A 14712-nucleotide genomic window follows, 5' to 3' on the forward strand; every position below is an offset into this window, starting at 1 on the left:
CTCAAAAAATAAATAAATGTTAAAAAAAAATTTTTAAACATTCTTTTTAGATCTGGGCACAGTATTAAAAAAAAAAAAACACGCACACACACACAATGTAATACTCTACTAGTTTTTTTAAAAACTGACAGTAATATGTCTTTATTATGGATTAAGCAAGTGTAAGAAATAGCTATTTGTAATCTTTAAAACAATGCACTGAAAATAAGTTAATTTCAGAGTTTTATTGTATTGCACTAAAGGAACAGCAGGACGGTTATACAATGTTCTCTCTCATTCAGTTTTGAAAATCTAAAGTACTTGCAAATTCTTAAGAATACCTTTACCACCAGATTAGAACATTAAGTATAATAACCAATTTCTTAATAAGTAATGTCTTACAAATTAAAACACATTTAAAATAGCTTTAAATGCATTCTTCACAAGTAATTCAGCATATATTTTTATATCATGTTCACTTATGCTTAAGAATTAAAGCAAGTATATGACTCTGATGGAAATAATGGGAAATCTCTCACTCATGCAATATACAGGGATAATATTCAAGTTGAAGGGGAGAAAATCCCACTCTTCTTATTTTGTCAATGTGTCCATATATAATCACATACATGATAAATGAGGAAACCCATGAAGTTTCCCACAAGTCAGATATATATTTTCAGTTCATCAGAAGCACCTGATATCTACAGCTAATTTATAATTAGATGGCACTTCAATAAACCAAAATGAGCCCTACAAGTTCCTATAAACAAAAGCTTCCAATGGACTAAGGATAGTCAATAATTAATGCAATCATTCAAGGGATTATGGCTGTTCCTTAAGGAGTGCAAGTTCAAACCTGTCAACACCAGAGGTATCATTTTATATTAATTTATACGTAATTCCATTTAAATTCTTTATCCAAGTATAACATATGAAAACAGTCTTTCCACAAGCAAAAAATGTGGAAACATTTAAAAAATAAGGAGTCATTTTTTAAAGTAACTGATCAGATTCCATAGGCTACTCTTGGAAACAGGATCTTGCTGGATAGAATCCCTTCATTTGGTGGCTTTTTGCATGCACTTACTGGACCAGTTCTTCTGTGTGTTGTTCTAAGAGCTCACCAAAACATAGATCATGCTGAAAAGAAGAAAAAGCCTATTAATTCAAACGTTCCTAATTATAAAAACAAAAAGCACCAAAAAGTTGAGTCTGCTTTACACAGCCAACTAGTTTATGGTATCACACCACCACAGAAAATGAAAAGACCAATGACCAGTTCACGAGACAATCTTAATTTGCATTTATGGACTTTTGCCTAAGGTAGGACTTGGCTCAGTGCTTGTGCTATGGTTGTCTCCTATTTTCTTTCCAATTTTAGCAAACAGAACAGCACAGCTGAAAGCTTAATAGGGGATCAAAGCTTAGAGAAGCCATCCAAACAGTGCACTGCTCTGGAGTCGTCTAATAATAGCAGTGAGCATCTCGCAAGGGCTCACTTCATGCCAGGCCCTCCACTAGGTCTTTTATGTACATGACCTCGCTGAATCCTCCAAGCAGTCCTAGGAGTTGGGTACCATTATCATCCCCATTTTACAGATGGGAATGGTGACTTAAGGAACTTTCCCATCAGAGAAAGGCTCTAGGCAACAGCAAGAGGGTTAAAAAAGAAAAGGGCTCAAGTGAGCAAAATAAAAAATAACCATTTGATTCAGACCAACTCTACCAGAGTAAGGTGCGAAAGGCATGGTTCCAAAGCATGGGTCTCTAACTGGATATACAAAGCAAAGAGTTGAGCAAACTTGACAAACAACTTAAAGCAGAAATGAAACGACATAGAGCCACCACATGCCCACAAGTGCACATCTCTGATTTTCTCATTTATTCAATCATTCATTTCTTTTCTTTCTTTCAACAAATATGTCTCAAGTACCACTATATGCCAGCACTGTTCCAGTTATTTGTTAAAGAAACTGAAAAAATGAAAACTAACAGGAAATGAAAATGACACATGGCATTTTGCTGTTTAGAATTTATTCACTATCTCTGTTTCATAAATGAACATCTGTAGATGCACTAATGGATACTCATTTTCACAGGTATAACCTCTAAAAGCATAAACATATCTTTTCCATGAATTTCAGTCTAGCACTTCATTCATCATTTTCCGTAATGGAAACATAAAACGTAAAGAGAAACATGAATATAAACCTACCATCTAATACTCAGCAAGTTCTCCAGTAACAAAAAGAAGAGGGAATAAGAAAGCAGCTTAATGAATACAATTCCATTTTACATGGCCAACTTTCTTCCTATTTTGGAAATCAGTTGGAACTGTTCTCTCTGGCTGAATATCAATAAAAGATGAGAAAAGTATACTGGTGCAGTTTAAAGAAATACAATCCCACATGTGAGAGTGACCCTTCCCTCATTTTAACAAGCAGCCATTTTATTCCATCTCCAGTACACCTAGGGCGGTGGTGCTCACCCAGGTCTGACTGCGCCCCGCAGAGGGCATCTGGCACTGTCTGGAGGCATTCTTGGTTTTGGTGACTGCAGAAGAGCAGGCGTTACTGGCATCTACTGGGTAGAGGCCAGGGATGTTGCTACACATCCCACAATGCACGGACAGCCCCCACAAAAAAGATTTATCCAGGCCAAAATGTCAACAGTGCCAAGGTCAAGGACTGCTGGCCTAGAGGAATGATGCAGTCCATCACGGCTATAAAGGGAGAGGAGTCAATCGCTGCACCATCACATAGGAAAGACCTGTTTCTTTCATGCTCCCATTCAGATGAAGCAAGCCATAAAATAAAGGGCAGAGCATACAATTTCTAAAGAATGATACAAAGTAAAACACCATGGCAAGAGACATGGTGAAGCCAAGCACAAACATTTTGGCAAACTCACACTTTTTTTTTGCAATCTTCTCAATGCCATCACTTTGCACAGACAATGAGGATTACCGTGTCTGAAAACTTAGGAAGCAGCACCCCTGACCAAACTTTCTAACTCTGACTGCACACCAGCTGGGTGTCCCGACAAGTACCAGTTTATTCATATTCAACGTGTGTGCATTTGCTGGTGTGCACTGTGCCATTAGCAGTTACCACCATTCAAGACGCTGAGTTATTCTTCAAGTGGATTTTAAGGTGTTAAGACCGTAATGCCTACAAACTTTTTAGGCAGCAAAGTGAAATCATATATTCATTTTCTTTTTTAAACTCACCCGTATAGGTAGTAAAAAAATGCTAGAAGATAAAAAGCCAATTTGCACCAGCCTTCTTTCTGACAATACGCTAAAATGTCTGCATTCATGATGGTTGTAGGGTCATAGAGTCCTGGTCCACTCATCACTGGCCTACTCATATACCTGCAATAAACACAGTCCATTAGCCACTCCAAAAAGGACGGGAAGGAGGGTTTTTCTCCTCAAATAACATTTGTTACAATGAGAGGCAGTCCACACAGGGAAGAGTGCTTTTAGTTCCAGGGTGGAGTTCTTTCCTCTTATCATCTTAATTTTAAAACAAGAGCCCCTAGGGGCGCCTGGGTGGCTCAGTCAATTAAGTATCTGACTCTCGATTTTGGCAGAGGTAACAATCTCATGGTTCATGGGATCGAGCCCTGTGTTGGGCTCTGCACTGGAACCTGCTTGGGATTCTCTCTCCCTCTCTCTCTGCCCCTTTACTGCTCGTGTGCGTGCACATGTGCACACTCTCTCTCTCCCCAAATAAATAAACTTTAAAATAAATAAATAAGCCCCTAAATGAGAACAGGACAGTTATTTAGGCCACATCTGGTCTGCCCTATACTTTCATAAATACAAGAAAAAGAACAATAACTATAAAAAATTAAGGGTTTTTTTCTCTTAACTTTTTCTTTTAACATAATTTTAGACTTACAGAAAAGAACACTTCACCAAGATATTCACATTAACCACACAGCTCTACCCTTCTCTTTTTTGTTCTAGCTCCAAATATGCATGTTTTTCTCAAAAAAAAAAACTATTTCAAACTCAGTCACAGATGTGGTATCACTTTACTCCTAAACACTTTTTCAATCTATTTCCTAAAATGAAGAGCAATGAGATTTTAACGTGCCTATTAAAGAAAAAACAAAAAACCTCTAACTCTATTATGTAGCTCTGACATACCTTAAAAGTTATAAAATATGAACATATTTTATAAACAACCAAATTTAAAATCATAAAGTAAAAATGGAGAAAGAAGTTAAACACACTGTACATTTTGATTTATATGAAATTCAAAGATGGGCAAAATTAATTCAAGTTCACAGAGATCACTGCTCTCCTTGGGAGGCGCAGGGGTAACAGACAGGGATAGGGCTTCAGAGTTGCACACATAACTGTATCCAAATTAAACCTCACTTTTTGAAAAACACTTCTAAAGATTAACAAAGTAAGTGCCATAAAAGGTATTTAAACAGCTATTTGTTCATCTACTTGATTTTTAAAATAAATGCTAACTGGGGCGCCTGGGTGGCTCAGTCAGTTGAGCACCTAACTTCAGTTCAGGTCATGATCTCGCAGTCAGTGAGGTAGAGCCCCACGTTGGGCTCTATGCTGACAGCTCAGAGCCTGGAGCCTGCTTCTCTCTCTGCCCCTCCCCCACTCACACTGTCTCTTTCTCTATCCGAAATAAACTTAAAATAAATGCCAACTAATTTTCAGTTTTCATTTAGGTGACTAGCATGTAAGATAACCATAGTATAAGTAAGATATAATTAGGAAAAGTATTAGAAATATATCTATATTACCTCCAAATATGGTATGCCAAGAGGGGCATATTGAGACCCAGCGTAAGCCATTCTGCTGCACAAAGAAACATGACACAGAAGAAAGCATGGATGAGGTACTCTGGAAGTACGAGCTGGAAGAAAAATACAAGGCAGTTATCAAAATGCCTTGACATTAAGTCAAATGCTGTTGGAAAGCAGGTGGCAACCAAGTTCCCATAATGCAAAATCACTGTTTTCTTAGAATCAGGGATGAAAGATGCTGAGTGTTGTCTCCATATTTAAATTTTTACCAAAAGCAGAATTAGAAGCAAACTGACCAGATGATATAGCTTGCGCTAAGAAAATAAATAGAACTTAAAATTTAAAATTCAAATTCTTACAGTAACAGGTTAAATTATACAAAGTTACCACCCAGACTACTATTCAGTTATTTGCTAATCACTTGGAATACTTCCCACCATTCAACAATGATAAAAATATAAAAATGAGGTATCTGATCGCATGCAACATGATACAAAAAAAAAAAAATCCACAAAAACAAAAGTTCCCTTTAGAATATTTTACACACTAATGTTTTAAAGCTTTTAACAGAAACCAGGAATGCTACACATACAATATTTAGCAAACCACATCACATTACCACAAAAGTCATTTTTCAACGGAAAGCCAAAAGCCAATAATCTCAGCACAGTCATAGGGGGAAGAACACTAATATACACAGATGCAAACAATGTGCATTCTGCAATGTAGGAGGGAAAAGACAGCGTTCTGAACCATAAAATTGGAAATTTCCCTAGTTCCTGAGCTCTGATTTTACATGGCCTTCCCGTTTCTTTTAAGCCTGTTTTCCAATGAACTACTACAGGCACAGCAGACCAGTAGAAGCTCAGAACTCAAAAACAAAATAATTTGTTTGATTGTAGAGAAAAATTAATTGAAGAGAAATACTTTTTATAAAATAACCAAGAATTCATGCTTTAGTTTTAATTGCCTTTCTCATCCTAAAGATTTCAGCCTAATGACTCTTATTTAAAGTCCCAAACATTGCATTTCAAGTTTCGGCCAAGGACTTCCTATGAGTCACAAATGCAAAGCCAGTTTCTCAGATGTTCACATCATATCAAGGTAAAATTATATGAATCCTCAACATCAGCAGATCTTTACTGAAAGGAAACCATCGCTGTAGAAACAATGCAATTGTACTACATATTCAAGCCTGCTTTCTACTACTCCCAAATCACTTTCTTCATTTCAAAGCTGTAAAACAAAGTTTTTTCATGAATATTTTAAATGAAATCTCAGTAAAACCAACTAATCTATACCACTAACCAGATATTTTCTACAAACTTAATATAATAAACTCTGTGTATGTATATAAACTTGTAAATAACACGAACCATTAAGCCACCACTTAATTAAGATCAAAATTAAACATCTGCAAGAAAACAAGAAAAGGTCCACAGGAAATCTTTGAAACACAAAGACTACAACCAGGACAGACCAAGAAAAAGATACACTATATTAGGAGTTCCACTAGAGCTGTTTATAATACTCGTGTAAATTACAGGATTTTTCTTTTCCTTATAATTACTTCAGTTCTTTAAAGCCAAGTGATAGGTAACAATACAAATCATCCAAGTTTTCATCCTACAATTCCAAACTGAGATATGGGGAGAAAATGATTTAGAAAGCATGATCTCTACTGCTCTTAACAATAGACTTTAGTAAGAGGGATAATAAAGATAATCTGCAACTCTTCCAGTTCTAATATGAAACAATGCCACACTCCCTTCATCTCAAAAAAATCCAGACACTTTTATTACACATCTCTTACAAAAACCAGCCCACTCCAATCATTCTTTAATGGTGAAATTTCCTGGTAAGTGGCACAAAAATTATTCCATTTAGGAACCAATGTTTACACAAAAACTAGTATCCAGAAAAAAATTCCTCACACAAATATGGCTGAAATGATAATACTTAACACGCAAATCGTAACATTCTCTAGTTAAGGTTCACATTTTAACATAGAATATTTGTCTTCCCCCATACTTTGGCAGAATTGTCAAAACAAACTTTAAATAGGGAAAACTGTCAGATGCACTGCTAGCAAGCCAATTATCGGCACCCTACCCAGAATGCAACTTGTGCTGGTATAAAAACTCCCAATCTATGCCGCATCGGGGTGTCCCAAGCAAGTTATCTTTTTAAGGTGAGCATTTCCTTCCATGAAGAAGAGTCAGAAATCACACGTTATATGTAAAAATGAAATTAGTCCCTCTTAAATTTACAATAAATTAGGGAAACACCGAAGCTTGAACTTAAAAATGTGGAGGTCTGGGTTCAAATTCTGGTTCTACCTTAGCTGTTTGATCTTGTTAGTAAAGTGCTTCAACCTGGCTAAGCCTCAGCCTATCCTCCTATTCATGAGAATAACAATACACCTACCCTTTAGGACTGTCACAAGCACTGAAAGAAAAATCCCAAGTAGAGATAATTAGCACAGAGCCTGGTGCCCAGAAAAGCCCTCATCTGATTTCAGCTATTCTCATCCTCATCATTTTTTGGTTATTTGAAGTAATGAGAAGCCAAAGAAGATAGAATATTATTAATAAACTGTCATTAATAAACAAATTTTGGTTTCTTAATTTCTTGGTAACAATTAGTTTCAACAGTGGGTTAAAATATTTTACAATGATCATTGTTACTTTCCAATGAGAAAGCAGACTCATCTCCTCTTTTGTTTCCTAACAGCAGAGAAAGAGCCAGTAAGTTAACACTGTTAATTGTCCCTACATAGTCTTACTGTAGCAGTTCTTTAAAGACAAGCTAGAAATCTATTCCATCACTCATATTTATCTAGGAAACAATGATAAAGTAGCAAACTAACTTTATAGATCTTTCCCCCAAAAAATCCTTCTAGCATGCTAGTGCCTTACAGTTTTATACAACTCAAGTCTACACAAGTTTTCATCTTCATTAAGTAACTTTTAAAGATGAATTATTGTATTATTGTATTCTTGAAGACGTACCCACTGCTTTCAAACAACCTTTCAGTTTCTGACCAGTTAGGCAAAATCACACCTACAGGCTAAAGGTGAAATCTTCCTAAATGAGTAAACTAAATGAAGTCAAAAAATATGTATAAAAACCACTAAGCACAATGGAGCCGATCCGCATTATAACTAAATCCATCAGAGCTCAGAACTTAGTGTAAGACGAGGCTGTTTTAGAAATTGAGAGTGGATATATAGCAGAAATAACTATGTAGACATTTGTACATAAATTATTATCCATAAAATTCTGGCAGCATGAGTCCACAGCCTAAGGACAGAGCTATCCACCTAAAAAGAGTGAAAAATTAATTCCAGAATAGACATAACCAAAAAAAAAAAAAAAAAAAACAAAAAACCAGTAGACATGCTCCTGAAGACTCCACTTCTGGGCTACCTCACAGTAAGTCACAACATAAGAATAACCTTACCATCTATTAAAGTCATTGTATGTTAACCAACTTTCAAACACTGAACCAAATAATGTAATAAAGAAGTGCCTATGGCTATAACATTTCAGAAATGCATAAGCATTTAACAGCTTTCCCTACTTGACTGGGCCAGCAAGCAAACATTTGCATAAAGTAAGAAACTTCATGAAATCATAAACCTCAACAGGCATATAAATGAGCACACCGAACAGAACACTTTACAGATACAAATGCCCTAACCCTCCCCATGAAATGAATGTAGCATTAAAACATTAAACTAAAAAGCAGTACACACCTTTAATGCAATTTTGACTCTTTTAATCTTTTTGACCTTTTCAACTGTCTTTGGCCGACAATGTAAAAAGCAGATTGGAAGAATGTTAGTATGACAGCTGACAAGATCACCAGCAGATTAATAGTCAGAATAGTCAAGCAGGAAAAAGATTATTTTTGTAAATTCTGCCTACTCAAAAAAAGTACAACTATATCATGCTACTGAGAATATTGGCCATTTTTAAATTATATCAAGTTAAAAGCAAAAACAGGTTAAAAATCTACAGAAAAATCCTTTATTATAACTTACAGGATTCAGGGTATTACACTGGTCTATGGGATTCTTGTAATCAGTCTTCAGTTCATCAAATGCTATAATCTAAAATAAAATTAAAATAGTTAGGACCTCTCACTTTATTACAATACAGCCACAAACCTGCCCCATCATCAAATGATAATTAAATTCAGTTAATAAAACAAAAGCAAAAGTAGGGTATACTACATGTACCAATTTACAGTAAATTCACTATGTGCTAATAACCAGAATCAGATTTAAAGAACTGAAAACATGTTTATATTAGTATCATTTAAATGATCTTATACTACTATAAGAAATATCTTCAATTTTCAATTTTTCAGTGCCTCTGTTCAACTTATTCTTTCTTCTTGAGATTATTTTTTCCTTCACCCACAACTATTTACAAAAACTCTTCATTATAAAAACCCTCTTCCTATGTTGGCTCCTCTCTGTAGGTTACCCTGACTCCCTTGGGCCAAAATAACTGCATGCCACTCTAATATCCACATAGCACAGGACTTTATAATGCCACCAATATGGCATTTCTCACACTGAAGTATTTATGTACAGGTCTGTGTGCCCCTCAGGGTGAAGTATTTTTCATCATTTGTGTATGCCCTGCTCTGGTCACAGAATTCAGTGGGACACCAGAGATGGGCTCACATGCTTCAGTCTGTTCCCCCATTTGTGCTCACATTTCAAAGTCCTACTTCAATTTGGAAATACAAGAAACAGCCTCAGAATAGAGAGGAACACCAAATGATTTTCAAACTTCGTGGCCAGAATCGCCACATACTGTCGTGCAATTTCTACAAGACAAAAGGCCAGGGCCAGGTGGAAGCTCAAAGCCAGCCCGTGCTCCTGTGGTCATGGGCTCTACACCAGGCTCTGCACTGAGAGCCTGTGTCCAATCAGGAGGGAGGATTCTTCTCATTATTCTGCCCCAACAGGGAGCAGAACTTCTTTGTTCTATTGTACCTAAAGGCATCATATAAGCAAAAGCAGCCCTGTTCAAGGCCACAATAAAAGTGATCAGTCTGACCTCCTTCTGTGTCATATGCATATTCCTACCACTTGCGGGTGGTTTCATTAGGGTCACCAAACTAAAAACTGAAGGGTAACCCAGGTAAGACCAGCTTCTCATGGTGTGATGAGCCAAACAAGTATAAATGCAATAGGGGAGAAAGATCTCATCCACTTATAAAATATATGGCAAGAATGTTTCTGTCTACATCTGGAGAAATGTGGCTATAACATTTAGGGTCACTTAACACATAACTTCAAAATCAAAATGTACTGAAAATCAATAAGGGCAACATACCACTCAAAATAAGAAGCCAAAAGCACCAAGTTTATGGGGGAGCTGCTTTAGCTGCTGTCACTGGTCATCTAGGGGACAGAGAACCTTTCCTTTGGTGCCCTTCCTCTGGTAGGTTAGGAATAGTATCCTCATATGTGACACAGTGTTAACTCAATATTACCAGTGATCAATGGAGTCTGTATTTCTAGCTTTCACTATGCTAGTTTATTTCCCTGTTAAAGTTCTTCACTTCATAAAAAGATCTTTTTTTAATTTTTTTTAATTTTTTTTTTAATGTTTTTATTTATTTTTGAGACAGAGAGAGACAGAGCATGAGTGAGGAAGGGGCAGTGAGAGAGGGAGACACAGAATCTGAAGCAGGCTCCAGGCTCCGAGCTGTCAGCACAGAGCCCGACGCGGGGCTCGAACTCAGACTGTAAGATCGTGACCTGAGCTGAAGTCGGATGCTTAACCAACTGAGCCACCCAGGCACCCCAAAAGATCTTTTTTTTAAATGTTCTAAAATTTTATAAAACTCAACAACCTGATCAAATAAAAAATTATAAGTAAAATACGAATAGAAGAAAAATAATTAAAATGTAAACTCCATGACAGCAAAAATTTTTTGCTGTGTTCACTGCTATGTCCCTGGTACTAGCACATATTTAAGTGTTCAGTCAATATTTATTGAATGAAAGGGGGGGGGGAAGGGGTGGAGAGCCCTAGCTTAAAAAAGTAACAGAACTCACCAAAAGGCATTTGCCTTTGCTAATAAACCCTACCACATATAAATGCTAAAAATATAAATGTACAATTAGAAGATCCTAATTTCTGATTACTTATGGATATTAGTCAAATACCTGATGTTTGTTGTGATACATCCCCAGTACATCTTAATAATAAAGATCAAGATAAGGACTGTCATTGCAAATAAAATTACTTGCCTATAACAAAGATCCAATTTAACAGCAGAGTATAAAACTTATGTTTTAAAACTAACTCCTTTCGACATTTTGTTCAGGTGATTTCAAGGGATCTTTTAACGAGTACGTTACTGCAATGAGTGCTACAAGCTGGAGTTTTCAAAACTCTTCTGAAAAGATTCTTTTTTTTTTTTAATTTTTTTTTAAACGTTTATTTATTTTTGAGACACAGAGAGACAGCATGAACGGGGGAGGGTCAGAGAGAGGGAGACACAGAATCTGAAACAGGCTCCAGGCTCTGAGCTGTCAGCACAGAGTCCGACACGGGGCTCGAACTCACGGACCGTGAGATCATGACCTGAGCCGAAGTCGGACGCTTAACCGACCAAGCCACCCAGGCGCCCCTGAAAAGATTCTTAACCTAGTGGTTTTCATATCTTTTGTTACTGTGTGCCTGGACAAAGACGTTCACAAAATTTCCCCCCAAGTGCAAAAACAAAATAGATATATTCCTAAAGATACCAAACTATGCAATTCAGGATACCTTCAAATTTGATGCCTGTCTTTGGAATGATTTTTGTTCAAACAAATCTATGCTCCCAACTCTACTCCCTACAGAGCATCAATCACGTGAATTAGGACCAAACAGAGAGATGTAACCATCAACTCAAAAAATAACCTCCATACAACAGTTAATGTAAACAGGATTCTTTGAATTTCTAACTGAAATTTCCAAATGAGTCTTCTGATACTTAAAACTACCTAAGAAGATAAACTGAAGGTTATGTAGTTAACCTTACGTAGTTAACAGAAAAATTTTAACTATATATTTTGGAATTTTCAATTTGTTCCCAAAGGATGTATAACACTCTGGACTAAGAAATCCTTAAGGAAAGGCTCTCTGTACACTGCGGAGTACAAATGAAGTCTTAAAAATTTTTTTAAATTCTGTAACAGGACTTAAAATTATCTAGCTCACCCGGACATATATTCACTTCAAAGCTGAAACTAAATTACCCATTTTTTTAAAAATTCAGTTCAGGTATTCCTTAAGCTAAACACAACCTGGTTCAAAATGTAAACGTGGCCATCCACGGTTCTCTTCTCAGAATCCTTACCATCTCAAAAAACAAAGTATCCATCAAGCAGGAAATGACTTAAATCCACATATACAAATGAAAGGGAATCACACATTTCACGTCCACCAAAGGCTTACTAAAGTGGAGCTAGTTTGCATCCGAAATTATCTTTATTTATTGTTCTTCCATCAAAGAGACTAAAACGCTCTTAATTTATCGGTTCCTACCCACAAGCATTTTGAGGGAGGAATTACTTAACAGCCTACCTAAGTAAGCATTCCCCACTATACAAGCAGTTGGGTTCTAACATAATTATTAACAGGGGTTCCTGGGTAGCTCAGTCAGTTCGGCTCAGGACATGATCTTGAGGTTGGTGAGTTTGAGCCCCGCATCAGGCTCTGTGCTGACAGCCCAGGGCCTGGAGGCTGCTTCGGATTCTGTGTCTCCCTCTCTCTCTGCCCCTGTCCTGTTTGCTTGCTCGCTCTCTCTCTCTAAAATAAACAAACATTAAAATTTTTTTAATAAAAAAAATAATTATAAACAATCACACTCTTTAGCAAAAGAGAGTAATTTGTGATATCATTCTACTTTTGAGATTTTTTTTTTTACAAGACACCGCTATTTAAATCACGCTTCCCCTGTATGTTCCATAAGAAATCCTTGTTATAGGGTGATGACACAGGACTTAAAAGTTACATGAGACTGAACGTGTCCAATCATTCAAATGAAGACTAATATCCTAAAAGGTACTAAAAGGATATGAGGGCAGAAGCAAATATAAGATAAATGTTTTAATGAATGCTGATTTCCAGAAGGCTGCTTCTCATTTTGTGCTAGAGAAACAAGAATCCTTCGAAATCTGTTATAGAACTGTCAGGGGAAACTTCCTTGTTCCTTACAGGAACCAGTAAAGATGTGCTTCAATCCTGCGGCATGATGTGAGTAAAAAGAAAAAAAAAAAAAATGCCCTAGGAAAATTTAAGATTTCTGAGCATTTTCCAAATCAAATTAAAACTATCTCTACTAAATCCAGCTACCCTGAAAAGAAGGCTGTCTCTTGAGAAACTCTGGCGGTCAAAGTATCATTTAGGGGAAAAGTTCGGAGATGCAGTCAACAAAGTAATCAATCCAATCTGCATCAAAGTTCACAAGGAAACAGAATCTGAAAAAAAAGAAAATCATTCTACTCGAAAAGTACCCAACAAGTGCTAAAACCAGCAATGGAAATTCATCTAAAGTAGGCTATACTATCTCATTTGGGCCACACTCCTGCGGAAACCCGAAAAGACAGACAATGTGACTAAATAATAGTAATTTCGCAAACTTCATTCCCGCTAAGCACGCAGCATGCCTCCGTGCGCCCTTCACATCTCCCCGGGATGCGGACACGCGGAGCCCCGGGCCCGCGGAGGGTCCGCGCCAGCGAAGCGCTGTCCCGCAGGGCCCGGCGGGACCACGGCCGCCCCACCCATCCAGGGAGCAGTAGCTGCGCGCGCGCGGCCTGTTCGGGGACACAGCGGATGCATCCACGGGGCCACCGCACGCCTCGGCTCCTCCCCGACCTGCAGCCCCCGGCCTGCAGACAAGGGGCGCACGGAGCCCTGGCCGCGCCGCCTGCCCCGCCTTGGCCCCAGCCCCTGGCGTGCGGACGGACCAACGGGGGCCGTCGCCGCCCGGACAGCCGCCGACCCCGGGCGTGAAGAAGCTGCGCCGCCTCTTCGCCCTCCTTCCCCCGGACCCCGCTACTCACGTGCCAGATGGCGAAGAAGATAAGCGCGGCGGTGAGCAGCAGCGCCAGCATGTAGCAGAAGGCCGCGAACGTGAACGCCATGGCCGGGAAGGAGGAGCAGGGAGCGGCGCCGGTGCCAGCGGAGAAAGGCGGCGCAGGGCCCTCTGGGTAAAACCATTCACTTCCCCCGGCCGCAGCCACGACCGCCGCCGCCACCGCCTCTGCCGCTGCCGCCGTGCCCGCCCTCCCTGCGCGCCTGCGCACCAGCCGAGGTGCGCTGGCGCCCTCTGATGGCCGAAGTCTACGATGCACTTACATTGTCCGCGCAACTGATTGATTTATTTTTTTTTCCCTCGTTTATTCTTTGAACAAATATTTATTGAATGAGTGTCTACTATGTTCCAGGCACTGTGTTTCCCCTTTGAGATGCAAAGGGGGGAAATATACTTGCACCGAAAGAACTTAGTATAGTGCCGGAAAGGAACACTTAAATCATTACAGTGTTATGACCCTGTTAAGGTAAGTCTGCGCTTGTGATGAAAGGTCAGAGAAGGGCATCCATCCCGCTCTGCAGCGTTTAGGGCAGGATTCCTGGAGTAGCTGTTTCTTAAGCTGAGGCTTATGTGATGAGTAGAAGTTGTCCAGGCAAAGAGAAGATAGACCAGTACTCCAAAAAGAGGATTCAGCATGAGCAAAGGTACAGAGATGAAAGAAAGAAAAAAGCTCAGTGTCTTAGGTGAAACCACCAGCAGTTCTTAAATTAGTCGAACCTAGCACAAAACAGTGTTAGAAAGTTAGAAAGGGGGTCCGGGAGGGTTCAGATCATAGAAGGACTTCCTTATAAGCTTGGTTTTGTTCTTAGGCTGGTTGTGACCCACAAAAT

The 14712-nt window shown here is 38.6% G+C and overlaps 1 protein-coding gene across 1 annotated transcript; it reads right to left on the reverse strand.

Moving 5' to 3' along the window:
* Window positions 1-205: 205 nt before the first annotated feature.
* On the reverse strand, window positions 206-14056 carry CNIH1 (cornichon family AMPA receptor auxiliary protein 1). Its single transcript, XM_058739102.1, has 5 exons — window positions 13851-14056; window positions 8811-8879; window positions 4762-4874; window positions 3212-3355; window positions 206-1122 (listed from the first exon to the last, which is right to left on the reverse strand). Exons 1-5 carry the CDS (start codon window positions 13929-13931, stop codon window positions 1095-1097), a joined length of 435 nt encoding a protein of 144 aa, XP_058595085.1. The 5' UTR covers window positions 13932-14056; the 3' UTR covers window positions 206-1094.
* Window positions 14057-14712: the final 656 nt, after the last annotated feature.

The sequence above is a fragment of the Neofelis nebulosa genome, chromosome 7, assembly GCF_028018385.1.
Source record: "Neofelis nebulosa isolate mNeoNeb1 chromosome 7, mNeoNeb1.pri, whole genome shotgun sequence".
Lineage (NCBI taxonomy): Eukaryota > Metazoa > Chordata > Mammalia > Carnivora > Felidae > Neofelis > Neofelis nebulosa.